Raw genomic sequence first — 23498 nt, 5'->3', positions numbered from 1 at the left:
TTCTTTACTCTCATCAATTTGTCATGGTATCAGAGCCTGAACAAAACTAAAAACATCAAAACATCCTTATTCTCGTTTGTCTTGCAAAATCGCAGAACAATCAATTCTCATTCAAAAACTTCTTTATTCACGACTTGAAGAAGAAGATTTTTATTCAATCATAGTCTTGGTGTCTTTGCAAAATCGCAAATCATCAAACTTATTCTCTATTCCTTTGTTTCTCGATTTGAAGCAAGGAAAATTCATTCAACAATTCACATTCATTCATCAACTTTCGTATGGCTATTAGCTCACGAAGATTCAGATTTCTTGACGGCAGTCTACCGGCAGCCGATTCACCCTACCGTGAAGATTGGAGAGCAAACAATCATCTCATTGTAGGATGGATAAAACAAACATTCAACCAAAACTCAGATCATCTATCTCGGCTTGCAAAATCGCAAGCTATGGAACATTCATCAAGCTTCCGCAACGATTAGTGCATGAGCTACTTCTACCACCTAATTTGAAGATTGTTCAATCTCATACGTGTTACCACGTATGAGCTTGAGGGAGGGTATTGAGAGATCTAGAAGATCGATCCAATCCAATAGTCAATATTAGGATATACATCAATATATTATAATAGAAAGTTTATCATTATCTATTATATACTATTCCATATTAGTTTAGGAAATTAGTTTGATTTATTCTCTATATAAACTATGCATCTTGTAACATTATTTTCATGAGAGTCTAATATAATTATTCCATAAACACTTTTGTGTTCTTTACTCTCATCAATTTGTCACAACTGCATAGTGAAATGTAATACTCAATCTAATTGCCCTTGAACGCACAGTTTAGCTAATCGGGACAAGCATGCATGATTGATGTGAATAATGTTAATTTTTGTTTGTTTACAAGTTAAATAAGTATAACCATATGAATACTGCAGATATAAGAGTGATATAATAAGAATTTAAATAACTCGACAAAAGTTAGTAACCACTCAAGTTCATGAATCCAACCATTGCTCCGACAAGACCACTATATAAACCCCCTTGCTCCCATGACTCTTCTCCTCACCAATACGGCAATTACCACAGCTCCCAAATCAATATCTTCTTTTACATATTTTGTTTCTTTCTTTACAAAATGCCTTCTTGTTCGGTAACAGAAATCTCGAAATGCATTGTGTATCCGGAGAAGAGGTCCACCGTGGCCGATCTCCGTCTCTCCGTCTCCGATCTCCCTATGCTCTCATGCCATTACATTCAGAAGGGCGTGCTCCTCAGTCGCCCTCCTCCTTCCTTCTCCTTCGACGACCTTGTCTCCTCTCTCCGCCGTTCACTCTCCTCCACCCTCTCTCTTTTCCCTGCCTTAGCCGGCCGTTTCTCCACCAGTCCCTCCGGTCACATCTACATCACCTGCAACGACTCCGGAGTTGAATTCGTCGCTGCTTCCGCCAAACACATCACCGTCTCCGACGTTCTCTCCCCCGGTAAAGACGTTCCTCTTCTCGTCCGCGAGTTTTTCGTTTTCGAGCGCCTCGTCAGCTACAACGGCCACCATAAGCCTCTCTCCGCCGTCCAAGTGACGGAGCTAGACGACGGCGTCTTCATCGGATGCACCGTTAATCATTCCGTTACTGACGGAACTTCCTTCTGGCACTTCTTCAACACCTTCGCTGACGCCACCAGCGGCGCTTGCAAGATCAAACACCTTCCTGATTTCTCCCGAAACACCGTCTTCGACTCCCCCGCCGTTCTCCCGGTCCCTCCCGGTGGTCCACGTGTAACCTTCGACGCGGATCAGCCTCTCCGGGAGAGAGTTTTTCATTTCAGCAGAGAAGCGATTTTGAAATTAAAACAGAGGACTAACAGCAAAGTCAACGGAATCGAGACGGTCGTTAACACAGAAGAGATACTCGGGAAGGTAAGCAACGACGGGATGATAACTAACGGTAATGGTAACGGTAACGGGAAGATAACGAAAAAGAAGAGCTACGATCGAACGGCTGAGATTTCGTCGTTCCAATCTCTCAGTGCTCAGCTATGGCGATCCGTGACGCGAGCGAGGAACCTCGATCCGAGCAAGACGACGACGTTTCGGATGGCGGTTAACTGCCGCCACAGGCTTGAGCCTAAGATGGATCCTTACTACTTCGGAAACGCGATACAGAGCATACCGACGATGGCCTCCGCGGGAGATGTGCTCACGAAAGATCTCCGATGGTCCGCCGGTCAGCTTCACAGGAACGTGGTGGCGCACGACGACGCGACGGTCCGCAGCGGGATAGCCGATTGGGAGAGCAATCCGAGGCTGTTCCCTTTGGGAAATGCAGACGGCGCTTCGATCACGATGGGGAGCTCGCCGAGATTCCCGATGTACGACAACGATTTCGGATGGGGAAAGCCGTTGGCGGTGAGGAGCGGCGGAGCGAACAAATTCGACGGGAAGATCTCGGCGTTTCCGGGGAGAGAAGGGAACGGAAGCGTAGATCTGGAAGTGGTTCTGGCGCCGGAAACCATGGCTGGGATCGAGAACGATCCCGAGTTTATGCAATACGTATCTGAAGTCAGTTACGGCTGCTGAAAACGACGGCGTTTCAGGCTATCTAAAGCGCATGGAGGTTACTCGATGGCATGGCACTTTGAACGGTTGAGATTTATTTTATCTACAATATTTAGATATTTCAATTGCGAAACGACGGCGCGGTTGATAAAGTCATTCTGGTCTTTGTTTGTTTCCTTCTTCACTGGTCACGTTCTTAATGTGCTAATACATGTACAAAATCCCATCTTTTTCAATTCGATAATGCAACTTTTTTCTGTAATCATAAATCTTTAATAAAGTGTTGGAAACTTATTCCTTGATTTTTGTAGGATGATACTGCTATATAATAAAAAAATCCCCCGTAAATAATTGACTTATGACTGTTTCAATGGTGTATTGTTAGGTGTCAAAAAGACGATTTGTAATGGGATCCAGCTCGTATTTGTAAATTGTCCACTTGTAAAAGAAGCCCAAAAGCGATTAATAGGCTTCTTGATAGACCTCATGTTACATTGTAACTCCACACACTGCTCTTTAAAAACATAGAGCACTTCTAATAATGGAGGTTCTACAGATTACAAAAATCTAGCTAATTCTCATTGTCAACAGAGTGTGTATCTTCATTATTGCCAAAATCTCTCTTTTTTAAATTGCAAAACAATGGTCGCTTAGCCAAAGTAAATAAATAAACAAAAAAAAAATCATTCCGCTCTAAACACTTAATCCTTAGGTAAACAAATGTACACAATACCAGGAAGTATATCTTTAGCCTCACCAAGAAACCACTCAAGAGCATTTATAGAGTTATTTTCTACTAAAACAGAAAGATAATATGCAAATGAAAAGAAGAAAATGATGTTGAGTTGACTCTAGTGGCTTATGTCGCTGAGATTATCATCGCTACCGTCCAAGCACAAGATGTTAACACTCGATGATTCCGAGCTCCCACTGCTGCTCACCGGACGCTTTCTCCTGGTCCCTGATGACCTCACACTGTACAATGAAGCTGCCGGTACATTTGTCGCTAGCTGTCGGAAGTTGCCTTTCATGCTCCCTTGTTTGATATCCTACAAACATTGGAAGCAAAGTATTAAATATCACTCATTAATTAATTTCAAAACGAAATAATCTAAATATATAACCGTACCATATGCCTCAAGGCCATATCGAAGGAGCTTTTAGATAGGTTTCTCCCAAACCCAACACCATCAGCTCCCGAACTCGACTTCCCAGCGTTGGAGCCGCCTTTTTCTGTCAGTCGCGGTGGAGCAAGTTTTCTCACGCTCACAACTCTCTCGACCATTTGAGCCCCCTTAGCTACAGGACTGATCAGCTCACCATCAGCATTGCTTGTCTTTGATCGTCCAGCTGGTCTGTTTGCGTTACTAATGGGAGCGCGGTTTCTAGAAGGTGAACAAGACTGCCTCCTTGCAACTGTGCGTTCTATGGACGATGATCTCGAACTAGACGCACCAAACGCTGTGGTTCTACGACTTGACGCCGTTTGTGGTCTGTCTGGTAACGTAGTCCTGAGATTTGATGGCGCTTCTAGAGAGAAACCAGGCATCTCGTAAGGTTCCCATGGCCGTGATCTCAATGTAGGTGAGGGAGCTGGTTTACATACTGGTTTAGTTGGTTTACTTCTCGATACAGTTAATGAACCTGTCGGAGTTGGTGGACGGCGAGTTGGAGTACTTGACCTAGACCCCGGTTTTGTACTTGGTGCCGAGATTGGCCTGATGATGGATCGTGTAGACGTGGCTGTACCGGTGGTGGCACGGGCAGTGGTTAAATTAGCACGTGAGGTTCCAGAGCTAGAAGGCCTTCTTGGTGGCGTAGAAGGTCTGCTCGTTGGTCTTACGGTGCTAGTAGAAGACGAGGTTAATGTGGCACGTGAAGTTCCAGAGCTAGAAGGCCTTCTGGTTGGCGTAGAAGGTCTGCTCGTTGGTCTTACGCTGCTAGTAGAGGACGAGGTTAAGTTAGCACGCGCACCTTTTGAGGTGACACGCGAAATCGGAGTCGTTGACCTTGTGGCTGGCGTTGTGGACCTTCTGGCTGGTGTAGAAGGTCTACTCGTTGACCTTGAGCTGTTAGAGGACGTGGGTCGTTTGAGCCCAATTGTTTGTTTTTTGGATGATGTTCTGTCCCTCTCTTCTTCACGACAACTCTCTAACTGTAGAAATAAAGAAATTATCGTAGAGTATAATGCACATATAAGCCAAAAATAATAGCGAAACATACCAAGTTCGTACCCGGGATTTAAGAGCCATCGTCAAGGTGGCATCGGGTGCATCGAGTTGGTTCACTGAGCTTTTACTCGGTGAGTCTGGTGGCGTAACCAGCCTGAACATTATTTTAAAAAAACCATGCATCAATAACAAAAGTACAAATTTCTTATGTTGATTCCCTTAATCATGACCCTTTTTGAAGCATGCATGCATGCATAATGAAACATTTGGCAAGGGCTTCCATATTTTTTCTAGATGAAGAACCAACTTGATAAAGATAAACTTTATAATATTTGATTAAAATGTTTTCATTGAGGTATGAAACACAACAAAAATTGATCTAAAGTCTTGTCTTCATGCTAACATTCTTTAACTTTTATTTACCTTAAAGCTCCTTTCCTGAAAAAAAATCTGGTCTTATAATACATATGTACGAACATTAAAACCATATTAGCTAGTGAGAAACTTTTAGACATCAGATTACGCCTAGCAAGGATGTATAAGAGTTTGATCAAGTCTACTATTTCGGTTGGATCTTTGATTTGTATTATCCTAAATCAGGAAAAGTATGTCACAAGGCAACTTTTCTGAAAACATGATCAGAATTATAACAAAGGATAAAAAGAAAAATCGTGACCTAGATGAAGAGTAAAGAAAACATTACCAATCGTAATCGGACTTCTCGTCTTCGGAGTACAAAAAATTATCGGCGGCAGTTCTCCGGGGTGGATATTGTTGAGACGACATGGATGTCGTATTACTCTTGCAATGATCTGAAAAATCTGCAAAAGACAGAACAAAGAGAAAATAAAAATCCGACTAACCCCATATTTAATACAGTTGTTGAGTATATATAAATGAACACAGACTCGTTAGAAGTGAAGCTTGGTGACTTTTCTCGAGACGACCTATCTCCAGGAACAAAACTAGCTCTTCATCTCTGTCTTGGGTCAACATGTTGGGACATGTTTTGAACGAAGGAAGAGAGTGGTGGAGGTGTTCTTTTCGTGTTTCTTTTTCTTTTTTATATAAGAACTTCAGATTCATGCCAAACAACCCTTCTTTTTGATGTATAAGTAATGGAGTTTTGGGTTGATTTATTCTTGTGAGCTTTTTCTATGTCAACGATTTTATTAGTATTTATGTATATTTTTGTCTTAGTCTCAACCAACAAAGTTTTTTACTTAATCTCTACCGATTTAATTAAAACTAGATATTTTATCCGTATTTAGAAAACACGAGAGATACTTTTTCGAAATAAACCAAATTTATATGATATAAATTTGTATTTTTAATTGTCTATCTACATTTAAATGTTACATATGAAGTGTAATATTCAATGTTCTGAAACTCGATCCGGACCCGCGATAAAACCAGTGATTCTATATGTAATCTGGTTTGATTTTCCAAAAAAAAATCACTATTTAATTTTTTTTTTATAAATTGCGCAAAAAAATCCCTAAAACCTAGAACGCAGCTACCAATTAAACCGATAGATGATCCATTATGTAATAAAATTTGACTTAAATTGTCATTTTAAAATATTCTATTTCATGAAAATATTTATATGAATGGTGGATATATTATGTATTAATATTCTAACTACATTATACATTTGTATTAATGTATGTTAAACTCTTTTTCATGATATATGGGAATCATTATAATTTTTTATCACTTTATTTAGTAAAACTTCACAATAATCTATAAATAAGTGGAATAACCACTATATAATCGCTATTTTCTTGAAAAATGGAGACAACAAAGGCTCCAAACCTCTTTGAACATCATTGTATGTTAATGCATGATGCAACTATACATTAAAACAATAATGTCAAATTTTTTAAAATTTTCTCAAAATCTACTGAAATATTAAGTTTTTGGTAAATGCTTTATATATTGAAACCTATAATTTTTAGCGTTATTTTAAAATTTCTAACCACATTATAAATCTGTATTAGTGTTATTTAAACTCTCTTTCATAGTACATTGGCATCTTTTTAATTTTATATCAATTAATTTTGTAAAACTTCATGTAATCTCTAAATTAGTGGACTAACCATTATAAAATCGTTATTTTCTAGAGAAACATAGACAAAAAAGGTTTCAAGCCTCTTTGACCATCATCATATGTTAGTTTAGGATGCAACTATGCATTAAAACAATATTTTTATATTTTTAATTTTTTTTTTCAAAATCTATATATAAACTCATACTAAATATTGAGTTATACGTTAAACGCTCTATATACTGAAGACTAAATTTTTTACGTTAAACCATATTCTACGTTTGTATTAATGTATGTTAAACTATATTTTATGGTATATAGGAATCGTTATAATTTTTTATCAATTAATTTAGTAAAACTTCATAATAGTCCATAAATAGGTGAAATAACCACTATAGAATCACTATCTTCTTAAAAAACAGAGACAACAAAGGCTTCAAACATCTTTGAACGTCATCATATGTTAGTGCATGATGCAACTATGCATTAAAAAAATATTGTCAATTTTTTTTGAAATTTTCTTAAAATCTATGTGTTAACCCCTACAAAAATATTGAGTTTTTTGGTAAATGCTTTATATACTAAAACCTATAATCTTTAGCGTTACTTTAAAACTTGTAACCACATTCTAAATTTATACTAATGTTATTCAAACTCTCTTTCATAGTACATTGGCATCTTTCTAATTTTATATCAATTAATTTTGTAAAATTTCATGTAATCCTTAAATTAGTAGACTAACCATTATAAAATCGCTATTTTCTAGAGAACCATAGACAACTAAGGTTCCAAGTCTCTTTGACCATCATAATATGTTAGTTTAGGATGCAACTACGCATTAAAAAATATTATTATATTTTTGAATTTTTTTCAAAATTTATGTATAAACCCATACAAAATCTTGAATTTTACGTTAAAACACTCTATATACTGAAGCCTAAACTTTTTGGTGTTATTTTAAAATTTCTAACCAAATTCTACATTTCAATTAATGTATGTTAAACTTTTTTTTATGTTATATGAAAATAGTTATAATTTTTTATCAATTAATTTAGTAAGACTTCGTAATAGTCTCTAAATAGGTGAAATAACAACTATATAATCGCTATTTTCTTGAAAAAAGAGATAACAAAGACTCTAAACCTCTTTAAACATCATCATATGTTGATGCATAATGCAACTATGCATTAAAACAACATTGTCAAATTTTTTGAAATTTTCTCAAAATCTATGTGTTAACCCCTACGAAAATATTGAGTTTTTGGTAAATGTTTTATATACTGAAGCCTATAATCTTTAGCGTTATTTTAAAATTTGTAACCATATTCTAAATTTGTATTAATATTATTTAAACTCTCTTTCATGGTACATTGACATCTTTTTAATTTTATATTAATTAATTTTTAAAAAATTCCTGTAATCCCTAAATTAGTGGATTAACCATTATAAAATCGTTATTTTCTAAGGAAACATAGACAACAAAAATTCTAAAACTCTTTGACCATCATAATATGCTAGTTTAGGATGCAATTATGCATAAAAACATTATTGTTATTTTTTATATTTTTTTTCAAAATCTATGTATAAATTCATACAAAGTATTGAGTTTTATGTTAAACGCTCTATATACTGAAGCCTAAACTTTTTAGTGTTGTTTTAAAATTTCTAACCACATTTTAAATTTGTATTAATGTATGTTAAACTCTCTTTCATGGTATATTAGTGCAAGATGCAATGCAATAAAGCAAAATTGTCATATTTTCTTATATCATTTTGTAATATTTTATTTCTTGTATAACTATTTGATGAACAGAGTTGTTTTCTATGGTCACCATGTCCCATATTATCACGAAATTTCTATGGATTTACACATTAGGTTTCTTGGTATGTTTGCATAGAAATTAAAATAACTGGTCCGATGTGACAAGTGCATTGCAAACATTTCACGGTAATTGTGACAATGATGATAATGTTGAATATTGAATCAATTTCGTAGCTAAAAACACGTTTCCAAGTTCAAATACGCTGTATGTACCTATACAGAGAACGTCTGCTGAATTTACTGTATCTGAGTCACCACTATGCGGCTGGAAAGGTACCAAAATAAATGTAGACAGTAACATGAGTCCATCACCATCACCAATATACTAGACCTTCCCTTTCGCATTTATTTTACCTATTAACCGGTCCGCTACGCCTTTAGTGTTTTAAACCATTTGTTCTCTTTAGTCTAGTTGATCCAGTTTGGCAAAAGGTAGGCATTTCACTATCCAAAAGCCTAACTTGTTTTCCATCTATTTTGTAGGAAACCGATTTATTATTGGTATAACACATGTAACATTCTGGTATCTTAATTACTTTGTACGTATGACATTTAAAGCGAAGGTTTTTTTTTCTTTTGGTTTTCATTTCATATATAGTTCGACCACACATTGTATAGATTTTCAAATATATCGTTTCCGTAGAAACTGGTAATTTAAAAGCTCAAACTAGTTATCTTGCGGAAGAGTAACGTCTAATTTACTCAACGGCCGAGAAGACAGTTATCTGTTCACAGTTGAGACTTATATAAATATTTAGCACGTACCTGTTTTCACTGGTTATTCGATTTCTTTTTGTTTTAATTATCTACAAGCTTTAAACATATAAAATTGTGTGGATCGATAATATGAATTGGTGTACAAAGTTATGAGAAAAAATGAAAATATGTCACCTGTACTAGGACGAATTACTGTATATATACATGTCACATGTGCATAATGTGCTGTGTCAATGTAAATTGTAGTGAAGGTAGTTGTTTGAGAAGACAGTACGTAGAGTTTGAGTTGTAAAAATATGATTAGGGTTTTGTTTTTAGTCTGCTTTTCAGTCCAATGTTTTCACCGAACCCCACTACTACGTGAAACCCGGAGGCTCACGTGCTCTTCCATTCTTTCTTTCTTTTTTGAAAAAGAGAAAATTACTTCATTGATTTTGCTAACTTTATCCTATTTTCAAATGTTCTAGTGTATTTGCAGCTTGAACATCATATCGTGATCCTATCGTTATGCTAAATAAAATTAACACGGTGATGGTGTGTCAGCACAAACTACTAAATTTAAAATTAGTAGCTTATATAAATTATATCATTCTGTTAATATCGTGTTTAAATACCCCTACGTACTAATTAGTTTTAAAAAAAGACGTACATTTAAAATATTTATAGAAATGACATCACATATAGGTATGACTTGCGTAGGTGTAACCTTGCGTCTCGAAATATTAGTAAAATTTTGTACATCTATCCATTCAAGTCGAGTTATACTTTTTTTTTTTTTTTTTTATATTGAAATTATATTATAACAATAATCAACCGGAGAACCGGGATACAAGATCGGATTACAAATTCGATTCGAACAAAATTTCCCAAGTTTACAAATTGCTAAAACTAGCTTCGCCCACCCACTAAACCCGGCACATTCCGCTAGTCCACTTTCTATAATCTTAGGAATCGGATGCCGTTCTCTACCGTTGACGATGACCATGAAGACGTGAGGTTCTCCTCGTTTCCTCGGATGCCGGGAATCTCCATGACGTCTCCGGCGGTAGCTAGCTTCCAATGATCTCTTCGAGACTTGTAATCGTCACCGTCAATAAGTACTAAAACGATATAGAAGACGGGTTAAGGAGCACGAACCATAAAATGCACCAGAACCACCTATACAAACTCCTATACCGTCGGAAACCGCTCAAAGACCAGGAAACCGTGAAGCCCACTGACCAAGACCGGAAAAGCAAAAAAAACGGGCACAGAACGAAAGCTCCTAACGAAACCAGACAAGCTCCACGACCTGCAAAAAGCTATAGCGAAGCAACTTTACCATAAGCAAACATAGCTCATGGTACTGGGATAAGTCACACCACCGACTGGACCACCAAGAACGATCGAGCTTCCAGACCACGGAAAGCCGACACATCCTTGCCAGACGCTCCCTTCGAAAACCGAAGGTAAGTAAGCTTGAGATGCCAATGACAGAACCTGTGACACCACCGAGTTATACTTTTTTGTTGATCTTAAATTCTTAACAAATTGCCAAATTCCAAATACGTCATAGACTAATAGGCATAATTAGGACAGCGTGTTTACACGACCTAGATTATAAACTAAAATTTATTTTTGGGTTTAAAAAGATTATAAACTAAAGCAACATAATTATTTGTTTGGCATATATGATTATTAGCTAAAGCAACATAATAATATTACAAAAGAACGTACATGCAGTCTTATTATTAAATCTAGCTTAATTAGTGTGTCATCGCTTATATACGGATATAATCAATTGCATATACAATACAACGAATAATTTAGCATGCTCTTTAAAGAACCTCATCCCAACAAAAATATTAATCTTTAAAAAGTTGTTTGCCAAAAAGAAAATCATTAGCTTATAATAATAAAAAATTACTACAAAACTTCTGCTAGCTACATCTACAATATTATACTAGGACCGGCGATAATTGCCAACGCGGGTCCACTAAACCAGTTATTTTTCTTTTCCACTAAAACAGTTCGTTTGTGACTATATATACGCAGATACTACGTAACAATACAAAGCACTGCAATTGGTGACAAGAAATTACAAAGCACGAAAATCACAATGGACCAGTCCACTCTTCATAGCCTAAACCCATATTCATCTTCCACCACTTCCTCATCATCTTCTTCTTTACACAACCGCAAGGGCAGAATAAAGGGGAACAAAAATCAGTCAATGTCCACGTTATCGACGGATCCACAGAGCGTGGCTGCCCGTGAGAGACGCCACCGAATCAGCGACCGTTTGAAGATTCTACAGAGCATGGTTCCTGGTGGTGCGAAATTGGACACCGTCTCTATGCTCGACGAAGCCATTAGCTACGTCAAGTTCTTGAAAGCTCAGATCTGGTTTCACCACAATATGCTTCTTTTCTTCAACGACTACGAAACTACGTCGCCTTGTACTTATTCTCCCGTCGTCGTCAGTGAATTTGAACCAAGACTCTTTGGTTGTGATGACGATTATACCCCTGTACCGGAGACGTATTCACAAGGGACGCCACTATATATGGTTGCGGAACCGAATAATCCGATGTGGTATAGTTCGGTTGATGATGAGCAACAAGAAACCATGCATCGACGTGGTTTGTCTTAGTCATCGCCCATATGCAATGATATGTTACTTATGTGTAGAAAATATATTACATATCTTAGTTTATTATTGTCCCCATGCATCTCTAAAAACTTTTGTGTTTAAGGATTATGTGCATCTAAAAATTGAATTATATACCTATATGTATATTCGAATATCTATATATCCGAATGTATCTTGTAGAATGTAATATACTTAATCATAGACTAATTAAATTAACCTCCGTATCAAACTTTTGAATCATTGGAAACACGAAAGAGACAGTATGTGGAAAATTAGTGGATGAAGTCGTACTATATACATGATGCTAGAAATATTGGTTGTGACTGTATGACATCTTTAACGCAAATAATAACGCTATAAATTTTATTACTCTAGTTTACTTTGAAATATTGCCAATCAAAAAAAAATTTATTTTCTCTTATTTACTCCATTTTACTGTTTTTTTTACTGGAAACAAAAGAAAATATACACTAAACATTACTCTAGGTTATCTAAGAGTAATTTCATTTTCTCTCATTTACTCTTTTTCCTCTGTTTCACATTTTTAGTTCCTCCTTTTTCTTTTTGAACAGTCATATTTTTAGTTCGTCTCATTTCCAATTTTTATATTTCTATTTTTTTCTCCAAAACAACCAATAACACTCAATCATTATACCAAATCCAGTACTGCATATTTTTCTTTTCTTTTTTGGTGATTACCATTTTGGCCAAGATATTTTCCTCCAAATTTTTCTTTGTAAACATAATGGCAATATAAATAGTATGCTATCATATTTCAAGGGTAATAGTTAAAAATGATTATGTTTTAAAAGTATAGATGTTTAAAATATACTCTCTGTGTTCATATTAAGTGTCACTTTAGATTTTTTTTTATTGTTTCACAAAACGTGTTATTCTACGATACCAATAGAAAATGGTGAAAACAGAAGAAAAAGAAAAAAGAAAAAACAATTAATAACTGAAATTGTACTAAGAACAAAGACCTGACAAAATAGGTGACTAAGCCAAGATGCAAAATCCCACTGCATTACATGATTGAAGTTGATCCTTGTAAAAACCTTGTTCTGTTCCTTTTTCAGTGAAGTACTAGTGTTTAAAAAAAGTTAAGAAAAAGCTGAAATTGTACATGGGTTTATTTGGACTTTATGGTAGAGAACACAATTATTGAAATTCGAATGAAAAAGCAACTTTTATTCCACGATTAACCGTGCTAATTGGAAGAAACAACAAAAGCAATTAAAAACCAACGGGTGAAAAGTAAAACCAGTATGGAAAAAAACAAAGAGTAGTACTAAACAGGGAAACAATGTGATTTAAGATGCGTGAGGCCCACTCAAGATTCCCTTACTGAGGGTTTGGGGGACGACCATTAGCAGCAGCGACGCGTGAGCCCCACTCAAGCAACTCTTTGCTCGTATCATCTTTGTGAACTATCACTTCAATGAAACAAAGACTATCCTTCTTCTCCGTTGTAGCTGTCTTGATCGCCTCAACCAGCTCTTCCTCGTATCTCACCTTTGCGGTCCAGCATTTTCCTTCCCCGTTATGAATGGCATCGACGAGACCAGTGTAGTTCCAGTTCTTGATCACGTTATATGGACCGTCATGAATCTCCACTTCAATGGTGTAGCCACCGTTGTTAATGAGGAATATGATTGTTTTCTGACCGTTACGCAGCATCGTGGATACGTCCTGAGCCGTCACTTGGAAACTTCCATCACCGATGAAAGCCAACACTCGCTTCTCTGGTACAGCTTGTGCGTATCCCAGAGTCGCACCTACAGACCACCCGATGGATCCATACTGCATCTGAAACTCGTACCTAGAATTAAACACAAAACTGATATTGAATTATGTAAAAGATAATATAATGTTAAAAGGAGTATTAGTGTGTTTTTGGATACTTACCCACATCCTTTAGGCAGCTTTAGTTTCTGGCAGTTAAACCAAGAATCACCGGTTTCAGCAATGACAGCGGTTTCACTAGAGATCATCTTCTGAATGTGTTGGAACATTGCGTTGACTCTCAAAGGCTCTTTTGGTTTGCATGTCAATGGCTTGCCTTCAGGGACAAAGATCCTGTGGTAGTTCTCATAAGCCGTCTCGTTACGCTTCACCCTCTTAGCCAACTCAGTGAAGAAATCGCTCATGAGAACGCACCCAAAGGTTTGACCATTGGCAATAGTGACACGGTCAGGATGCACAACGATGGCTTTCTCTTTCTTGAGGAGAAGAGAGTAACCCACAGAGCTGTAGTCGTTGAAGATTGGGCCCGCGAAGATGTAGGCATCTGCGGATTCCACAATCTCGGAGCAGAAAGGAGTGCTCACTGCTCCCCAGTAAGTCCCAATGAAGTGAGGATGGTGCTCCGGGACTAGGCCCTTTGCAGATGGCATCACCGCCATGGCGTAGCCAGAAGCGTCTGCAAGGTCGACAAAAGCATCGCTGGCTTTGGCTACACGTAGCTTGACACCACCAACCATGACCGGCTTCACGGCCTTGTTGAGAAACTCCAAAGTTGCTTCAACCGCAGCTTCAAGGCCCATCTTATTGCTCAATCTAAAACACACAAAATACATTAAAAATGAAAAAAAAAACATGTGCTATATGTTGATTCATCTAAGAGAGAAAGGAGTGTTACCTTGGAGTAAGGGAGAAGGGAACAGGATCACGGATGAAAGTTGGATGAGGAGTAGCAGCTAAGTTGCAGCTGATGCTGATGTAAACAGGCTTGCTCTCTTTAAGAGCTGTTGAAATGGCCTTGTCTATTTGTTCATGTGCATCTTCCAAGTTGTTCACCACCGCCTAATTAACAAGAATACAACATGATATATCAAATTCATAATATTACTAAATATATATATTTGTTAATATTGTTGATGATATTGATACCTGGTGGCAAGTAACGGTCTGGAAACACCTAAGCTCTTGGCTAAAATCAGGTAAACCGATGGTGTGATGGAGAATACGGTTAGTGCCAAAATCGTTGGAGTTAGGACCTCCAACGATACATATAACCGGCAGATTCTCACTGTACGCACCAGCGATCGCGTTCAAAACGCTAAGTCCACCTACCGTGAAGGTCACGACGCAAGCGCCCACTCCGCGAGATCGAGCGTAACCGTCGGCAGCGTAGCCGGCGTTCAGCTCGTTGCAGCAGCCGATGTTCTTGAGCTCCGGCTCGGCGATGAGGTGGTCCAGCAAAGTTAGGTTGAAATCGCCGGGGACAGAGAAGATGTCGGTGACTCCAGCCTGGACAAGACGTCGGGCCAAGTGACGCCCGAGAGTCGCTTCGGAGGAGCCGACGGAGAGAGCGGAGGAGGGAGCAGAGTCATGGATGGTTGCGACGGCGCCGCTTGGTGGACTACCGACGTCGCCATTGGTGGGCTTGCACGCGTCGATGGATCCGATTTTGGTGTCCATTACAGGAATAGTATGATCGATGTTTTTATTTGTGTGTTTGTGAGTAATGAAATGTAACGATGGTGCTGCTGTCTTTATATATAGTTGGGTTGGTGTGCTAAGAGAGGTTTTATGCTTGCGCAAAAAGTAAATTAGTAAATATCTGTTCAATTAAATTTAATACAAATGCTTTAACTCCTTCCTTTTTCTGTATTTTTATTTTTAATTGTTTCTCAATTTTACTAATTAGTCACTATTTAACATTTAAATACTTTTTACACTGGTTAAACTACAATAATGTACACACTGTAGCCAGCGTGTTACATGCAAATAATATATGATACATAGTTTTTCTCAATCTTTTAGCTGACTAATTTGTATGATTTGCTTTCCTTTTATCAAGTTCACATTCCACTTTACAAAATTATTCATAATTAAGAAAATATGGCATTGTTGAAGGGACCCATCCTTCAAAACCATCTTCTTGTTTGTTTTTCACAAACCAACTGAGTCGCTAGTATTCTCATTTCTAACTTGGATTCTCCTCTATTTACAGTGGACTGCTTTTAATCATATAGTTTTGGTTTAAAAATATTACCAAATCACAAACCAATAGAAGATCAAATGATATTTGAGTACTTAGCAAAGTTGCTGTAAAGGCGATGTATTGTTCCATGGTTTTGATAGGGAATGTAAAATTAATGTTTTATGTATTAAAGTGTCAAAACATTTTTTGGTTCAATTTACAGTACGTTTAACTTGGAAATGTTTATATTTGGTGAGTAAGTATATGCTTTAAACTTGTTTTCCAAGGTTACTACCGAAAGATGTATTGTTTCCATGGCTAAACACATCAATGCATTAATCTTCTTTCCAAAAACATTAATTCATCATCATTCTTGTGATTCTCTTCTAGATTTTTGTATTTGTAAGCTAATTAATTATACGTGAGAACAAAGTTACAAAATACACACTTCCAAATTTAAATCTGTGATCTAATTTTCTTACTGTCACTTTAATTTGAGTATTTAATTATTATTTTAATGTTTATATACTTAACATTAGTTTTACTTTCGTGAAAAGCAGACGGCATAATTGTAGTTATCTTTAGTTTTTCCCGGGAGTAAATATCTCCACTGATAACGACTGGATGGGCTTTTTGTTAATATATTATATGACGTAAGAACTTTGTTTTTACCGTAATTCGTTTAATTAATATACATAATACAGTACATAATTTTATTATTACGTATGTTCTTGTCAAAGGCAAAGAGACTAACACATTGGACCATTCTCCTTTTTGGAGGCTTGGACCATCATGGTTTCCAAGAATATTCCGAGTTTTACTGCATTACCTTCTAAATAATTATACACGTACATTGGTTGTGTTAGGGTTCGATCACCCATGTCCGTTGTTGCATTGCCTCTTTACAAGCATAGAGCACTATTTATCAGTTTAATGTTTTCTTACAAAAGGAAATTGTTATTACCTTTAAAAAAATATTGTTAATCGTCCTCGGCGAAGAAAAATGAAATACTGTCATGTTAATATAATAATATGACGGGCACCCCACCCATATTTATGTCTTGTTGTTTATTCACAAACCAACGGAGTTGCTGGTAAAGTCGTTTTCCCAACTTGATTGATTATTGATTGATTATTATTTTTCCTCCTCTCCATTATCACATGCTTAAGAGTAAGTAGCTAAACTAATTGATTATTGGTTTCTATTCTAGTTTTGAAAACTATACCACTGCGACCGTAATTTCGGAAGAAAATGGCGTGGGTATTAATAATCGTGTGTATTTTTGTAATTATGTACTTTGACATCTTGTGTTGACTATATATAGTCGTACTACACTATACTGACGCCACAACAAATAGTCATCCAACCAATTAGATACTAAACTTGTCCCACAACGGTCGACGAATACAATGATGACGTAGCCATACGACAACCAAGGCTTTCGTTATTTTAGTACTTTCTATTCCGAGTAGTTTAGAAATTAAAAAATCGAATAATTTTTATTTGAAACTCAGGGCGTGCGTAACTTATCCAGACGAAATTTAAATATCAGGGAAGCGATATTATGAAAGACAACAAAATTGTATCTAATTTAAACACAAAGTTCATGGTTATTACTTTCAACATGGATTATGCCCAAAAAAAAGAATAATAAAAATTCGCAAAACCATTCAACTTAAATATGCAAGCTCAAGCAAAAGAATCCATGTCAGGAATGGTACGGTTAAGGGATTTATTAAATCTGATTCAACGATGATGAAAGGAGAATCGAGGCTTCAATATCAAGAGCTAGAGGAAGAAGACGGATATAAACTCTGTTATTGACATAAAATTAATCTACATTCATTAAGCTTACATACACAGCTGTATTTACATCAAACGAGTTTAATCTAATAAATCAAACTAAGCATCGCAATAGGTTTTCAAATATCTGATAAAGGAGCTACCGATCTTTCGTCTGACTTTGACTTGAGGTTTATAATCACGTCACCGGGAAAGTTCGAGTCAACTACTACATGCTGGAAGTGGAATGCCTTTCAACTTTTACTTTTAAGAGTGTTTTACAGTTAGGTAAATTATTATTGATATTGGGCAATAAGAGTGATATAAAATAAGACGGATAAAAATTATGTAACCGACAACCCGAGATTTTGGTTATTTACGCAAATAGGGTTTTTTAGATGATGAGAATTCTTTGGGCCCAAATAATGTCCATGCTGAATAATTCTGTAAAATCAAAACTTTCTATATTGAGAGACCGTTTTGTTATTTTGGTCAAAAACAAAATATTAGCATAGTTTTTAGGATTCGAAACAGTTAAATAAAAAATTTGCATTTTAGGAAAGAAAAAATGTAGCAGCAGAAGAAAAGATCGGTTATTTAGAAAAATACATAACCGTTCAAAGTATTCTTCACACAGCCATAAGATGATTTAGGCAACTGGGAAAAAGAGAGATATCGATATTCGATTCACTCGGCAAAAAGTTGCCTTTGTATTAAAACCATAATCGAATACATTATACAGGTTAAAGGGGAGAGCATAGGACTATAATCACTTCCGGAAATCAACCAAAACAAATAAGAGATTCCAATGTTTAATTAAAAAAAACGAATATTTCCCATCAGAGTAACTATGACAATATAGCATCATATGAATACGATTTAATAATCAGATCCATAGCTTTTAATAAGTAATCCTCACTAGGAAATTTTATATTAAATACTGGTAATAAAACAAAGAGCCTCAGACTCATTGATTCAATAGTAACGTCATGAATTTGATCAGGACAAGCCTACGAAAATCATCAACGGCAGATTACAAAAAAAAGAGTAAAAATTAAAATATCTCATTCTTCCTACGCTGCAGCGTATAGTAATCTGACGCAGCAGACCAGCGTGTAAGTTGAGTTTATTTCGCTTCAATATGAACGAGCCGATGAGGAACTTATAATAATAATCCTATCAGCCAGAGAAAGAAGCTTTAACATCCCAAGAAGAAACAAAAATAATGAATTCAAATCACAAATAAATGAAAAACTGATTGAATTTTCAGTTGAATAAAGAGATAAGATATCAAATTGAGTTGTAATATGCAAAAGATGAAGAAGAAGGGATTATATACAGCTTCCTCTTGACGGCGATGAGTTCATTTAGGGTTAGGTTACCATCGGACTGTCACACACATAGCTCTCTAATAAAACCCAAGATTACTATAGGCCCATGTTTTAAATAATAGGCCTCAGGCCATCCTGCCCCTCATATTTGGGTTTGATTGCGTGCACAATCTGGTTTACTGCGGTTCCGTTTTGGTTTAATGAATTTTTAAAATAATCAAACCAAACAATTTATAAACTTCCAATAAATGTTTCCAGAATGATCACCACTCGAAGAATTTTGTTTTATCGTAAACTTTATCGGCTATCCGGTCAGTATCAGGAGGAACATACGATATAACATCTTTAAATTAATACTCTGTAAATTAATATACACTAAAATCTCTATAAAATAATATAATTTTATAATTCCAAATTGAATTTTTGATTCAATTATTATATCGATAAATTAATATTTTTATAAATTAATAAAAAACTTATAATTTTGGTGTAGTCCCAACATTATTAATTTATGGAAATTTCACTGTACTTAATAGCATTGTTTGGATATCTTCCGATTAGTATCAGAGGAAAGACATATAATTTGATTTAATCCACCATGTTAATTATCTGGATCGAAAACCAAGTAAAACTGATCAAAAAGTGATAGGTTAGTTTCTAGTGTAAATCGAACTCAATAGTAATGTGGATGCGAAAACTACCAATATACTCTCTCTTTTTCTTCCTTTTTCAAATTTCTTCACGTCACGTTTACCACGTTACATCCACATATATTAAAAAAAAAAACAATTGTCTCACAACACAAGAAGAAAACAGTGAGAGAGGACTTGGGTTAATTTCCGTTTTCATCATCAGTTTCCTAGCTCTTTTTTTACTTACAAATGAGCCAATAGGATTCGGTTCCACGTGTCGGGCAACCCAGGGAGGCACCAGTGTATGCAATCAGCGTGACGCATTGGATCAGCCCTCTCCTCAGCCGTTAGCATCTTGCCCCCTGTCTCCGTGTATACAGATGTGTGTGCGTCGATGCGGTACTCGGAGAGCTGCGTAATGTTAATGACAGTCACGTGCGTGGCCATGTGCTTCACGACGCTTGACACCACTTTCATCATCTCCTTGTTGGAACCTGTTCCCCAAAAGCTCTTATCTTTTATTGGCTCTGTCTCGTTGAAACATTTAGGGCCGTTTGGCTTCCCCCAATCCGCACTTCTGCACGTTTTACACAACATTACTTTAAGGTTAATCACAAAATATAGAGTATGGTTTTGATTGTTTTATGTATGTTAGAATCATTGTTTGCATAAAACTACATTTTCTTATATCAACCATCGTTTGTGATATTCATGCGTTTGCTTTACGCATTTTACTGCTGCTATGCACCTAAATATAAGACTAGTTATGTTTACCTAGAGTGAGTAGGAGACATGGTGGTGAAGAAGACTTTAGTCTTATTAGAGTCAACGGTAGAGTCAACCCAATTAGCCCATGTCTTGAGCGCTAGCCTGTAAGCCACTGCTGTGTCTAAAGCCTCCGCACCTCTCTCTCCGTTTCCAAATGAACCCCACAAAGCTTTCATTCTGATTCCACTCATCCACCAAACATAAGTGTTGAAAACTAGAATATCAGCTCCTTCCCAATACTTGGATCGATCTTCCACTGAATCGACTTTCACTATCCTTTTCTTCAAATCCAAAATCACAGGCAAATCCGTGTTCGATTCCACAATATACGGTGCCCAGTAGAACTCTATACTCGCATTGTATTCCTATAAAACAAACAAAAAAGTAGAGAAAATTTAAATTATAAGCTTTGCTTGCAACACAAGGTACATTAGTGATATCTGACCTAATAAGGTTGACGCTAGTTACAGACGGACGTACCTTTGCTTTAAAAACAAAGTATTTTTGGCCAAGATTCATTGATTTTTCTCCCTCGGGTATAACTGATTCAACCAAACACACGAACGATTCCCATTGGCTTCGTTGCAACGAATCACCCACAAATAGCAATCTTTTTCCTCTCAGTTTGTTCATTGCTAACTTCGCACTAAATCTGTTTCAAGACAAAAGTAAAAATTAGAGATTCTGAGTTATTAACCATAACTAGACATGGTAGGCTTTTGAGTATAGATTAGTTACCGTGGGATGGTACAGTCATCAGGCTGCCATTCCCACCGAAGATAATCAGTTTCTGGTCTTCCGTTTTTCATGCAAGAGAATTGACGGTCGATGTATGGACATGACTCATCAGTGTAGAGTGGCTCAGCTGAGCTATTGTAAACCCATTTCCCGGCTGCAACATTACACTCTTCTGGATCGAATTCAAACCTATCGTCCACCACATCCATATTTTCTGATCTCTCTTCTCGACCATTCTCCTCTCGTATTTTCTCCTCTTGAACTATATCCTCTGTCCATCACGTAAAAACAGAAAAAAAAATTATGTGCTTACTTGCAACGCAAGAGAAGAAAAACAAAACCAGAGTTTGAGGTTCGGGTATCCCGTATCCGTATGTTCTTACTAGGTTTAGAGCTAAGGTCTTTCCTAGGACAAGACTTTAACTTGAGGACATTAGAAGACAAAGTGGAAGAGGACATCAAGCTGATTCTTTCGGTGTATAAGAGAACGAAGAACATAAAACCGCATATAACAAGAACGATGATGGATAGAGGAATCTTGGCTCCTCTACTAGGAACCAAGAAGCTCATAGTGGCAAATCCGTTAATTTTTCTGTGGAATACGTGTCGGGTTAGGAAATTAAAGAGAGAGTGTTTGGTTTATATTTGGGAAATTAAGCATTGAGTAGGAGTGAAGCTAAAGTCATGTTTGGATGTATTGCTCCCATCTTTTTCCCAATTTAATAAACATGCGGTTAGGGAGGTTAAACTTTGATATGATTGGGTTTTTTCTATTGATTATAATCTGTAAACGTGAAATGCACATTGTCATTCTTTGGGTCGCTTTTTGCCATATAATGAATCCTTATGACGTCTTCCGTTTGATTGTATCTTTTCATCAAGTATTTCATATTAGAGTTCATGTTGGATACTGAAAAAAACTCTGGTTTCAAGCCTAAACATATATATACAACATATATCCTTGGAAAAGGCATAGAGTGACTTCCATGAGATTTGACGCGCACGGAAGTTATAAAATCAAAATGTCAATTTGATTAGGAGGGTAAATCAATCGCTAATCAATAATCATTCTTAAAAGGTCTTTTAAAGTGAGGACCAAATAGTTGACGAATTGCACATCGACATCAGCTTAAACGGAGAAAACATATAATCCAATTTGTCAATGGAACATGAAAGCGAAATGAACATACACCAACAATAGTTGGTGTTGCTTGTAAAACCATCAATAGTTTCTTCTATTTTTAGTTTTGGTGATAATTAAATGAATTATTAAAGGCAAACAAACAAATCATTAGCTTCTACTTTCGCAATTAATTATACGCATAGTGGGAAATGCTGCAACATACTTTTCGTCATTGGTCTTGTTTAAGATATTTCATAGAATGAAACACATAAAATTAAGATTGAAAAAATGGAGATGCGGGGTATCGATCCCCGTACCTCTCGCATGCTAAGCGAGCGCTCTACCATCTGAGCTACATCCCCAATGTCGATATCGATTAGAAACCTATTTTAGTCTGCAGGAACAAACCACAAGTTGTTTCCACCTGTATTTGAGCTAATAATGGGATTTTAGATATTCTAGAAGATTGGGGCATTCCCATCGAATAGACAGTTCGAACTTCACATGTGAAACTATTGGAAATTACGACGATGCATAATATATAATGTGTAACATGAGAGACAAATAGTAAATACATACGCCCAAACTCTTAAGGATACTTTTTTTTTTCTTTTGACAAAACTCTTTTAAGGATACTGAATTTTTGAGAAAACAAAAGTTGCCGTATACTATATATCGGCAGTGCTAAATTATCTAAATTGTGAAAAAAATCCACAAGAAGCTAAAAATCAAGCCATTTTTTACTTGACATGGGTTATGTGTGAGCAAGTTACGGTAGCCTAAGACTACTCGAGCAAAAAAAAAAAAAAAAAAAAAAAAAGACTACTCGAGCTTGATGTTTATCATGACAAACCTGTACGTGTATGCTTTTGTGATAGTCAAACAACGTTGCGAGTTAGTCCGTCCGAATTCTGTTTTCCACTCAAACGTCGAATATAAGATTCAAAGCTACTCGTTTGCATTCATTTTTTTTCTCAAATTTGATATGCAAGACTTTCATGTTCTAACTTGACAGGAGTGTATTTAAGTATTAGGAATTATCTGAAATTCATGCACGACTTTCACGTTCTAATTAGGACTCGTTCTGTCCCTTGGTTACGTTTATATAGTTGATTTTGCATAATTATTGGAGTACCCTGCTTTTTTGTTTGTTAAAATCATTGTAATGTTTCAAATATTTATTGAGAAAACTACTTAGCTAAATCTTACAATATCGAAACTATTTTAGTAATTTCAGTATGAACATTAGG

General features: G+C 36.3%; 5 protein-coding genes and 2 non-coding genes across 8 annotated transcripts; 2 read left to right on the top strand and 5 right to left on the bottom strand.

Moving 5' to 3' along the window:
- The first annotated feature begins 858 nt into the window (after positions 1 to 858).
- LOC103850426 (uncharacterized acetyltransferase At3g50280-like) lies at positions 859 to 2858 on the top strand. The gene has a single exon (XM_009127180.3). It carries the CDS (start codon positions 1000 to 1002, stop codon positions 2575 to 2577), a length of 1578 nt encoding a protein of 525 aa, XP_009125428.2. The 5' UTR covers positions 859 to 999; the 3' UTR covers positions 2578 to 2858.
- Positions 2859 to 3131: 273 nt separating this feature from the next.
- Positions 3132 to 8093, bottom strand: LOC103850425 (uncharacterized protein DDB_G0271670). Its single transcript, XM_009127179.3, has 6 exons — positions 7918 to 8093; positions 5636 to 6542; positions 5431 to 5548; positions 4791 to 4881; positions 3686 to 4711; positions 3132 to 3605 (listed from the first exon to the last, which is right to left on the bottom strand). The coding sequence occupies exons 2-6, from the start codon at positions 5811 to 5813 to the stop codon at positions 3408 to 3410; spliced, it is 1611 nt and encodes a 536-aa protein (XP_009125427.3). The 5' UTR covers positions 5814 to 6542; positions 7918 to 8093; the 3' UTR covers positions 3132 to 3407.
- Positions 8094 to 10802: 2709 nt separating this feature from the next.
- Positions 10803 to 12083, top strand: LOC108870857 (transcription factor bHLH140). The gene has a single exon (XM_018656629.2). It carries the CDS (start codon positions 11412 to 11414, stop codon positions 11943 to 11945), a length of 534 nt encoding a protein of 177 aa, XP_018512145.1. The 5' UTR covers positions 10803 to 11411; the 3' UTR covers positions 11946 to 12083.
- Positions 12084 to 13115: 1032 nt separating this feature from the next.
- LOC103850424 (pyruvate decarboxylase 4) lies at positions 13116 to 17430 on the bottom strand. Of its 2 annotated transcripts, none has more exons than XM_009127177.3 (4): positions 14838 to 17430; positions 14587 to 14750; positions 13854 to 14504; positions 13116 to 13767 (listed from the first exon to the last, which is right to left on the bottom strand). In XM_009127177.3, exons 1-4 carry the CDS (start codon positions 15366 to 15368, stop codon positions 13290 to 13292), a joined length of 1824 nt encoding a protein of 607 aa, XP_009125425.1. In that variant the 5' UTR covers positions 15369 to 17430; the 3' UTR covers positions 13116 to 13289. The 2 variants fall into 2 exon arrangements, with proteins under 2 accessions (XP_009125425.1, XP_033139781.1); XM_033283890.1 differs by having other exon boundaries at positions 13122 to 13785.
- A 792-nt stretch (positions 17431 to 18222) lies between these two features.
- Positions 18223 to 18365, bottom strand: LOC117132316. The gene has a single exon (XR_004455871.1). It is a non-coding gene; the product is annotated as a small nucleolar RNA snoR144 (small nucleolar RNA).
- Positions 18366 to 18603: 238 nt separating this feature from the next.
- On the bottom strand, positions 18604 to 23449 carry LOC103850423 (protein trichome birefringence-like 3). The gene is made up of 5 exons (XM_009127176.3): positions 21509 to 23449; positions 21126 to 21396; positions 20868 to 21039; positions 20394 to 20752; positions 18604 to 20196 (listed from the first exon to the last, which is right to left on the bottom strand). Exons 1-5 carry the CDS (start codon positions 21693 to 21695, stop codon positions 19863 to 19865), a joined length of 1323 nt encoding a protein of 440 aa, XP_009125424.2. The 5' UTR covers positions 21696 to 23449; the 3' UTR covers positions 18604 to 19862.
- TRNAA-AGC lies at positions 22538 to 22610 on the bottom strand. The gene has a single exon. It is a non-coding gene; the product is annotated as a tRNA-Ala (tRNA).
- Positions 23450 to 23498: the final 49 nt, after the last annotated feature.

The sequence above is a fragment of the Brassica rapa genome, chromosome A02 (genome assembly GCF_000309985.2).
Source record: "Brassica rapa cultivar Chiifu-401-42 chromosome A02, CAAS_Brap_v3.01, whole genome shotgun sequence".
Lineage (NCBI taxonomy): Eukaryota > Viridiplantae > Streptophyta > Magnoliopsida > Brassicales > Brassicaceae > Brassica > Brassica rapa.
Note: the sequence above shows the minus strand (reverse complement) of the source record. Positions and strands in the feature narration are given on the sequence as shown.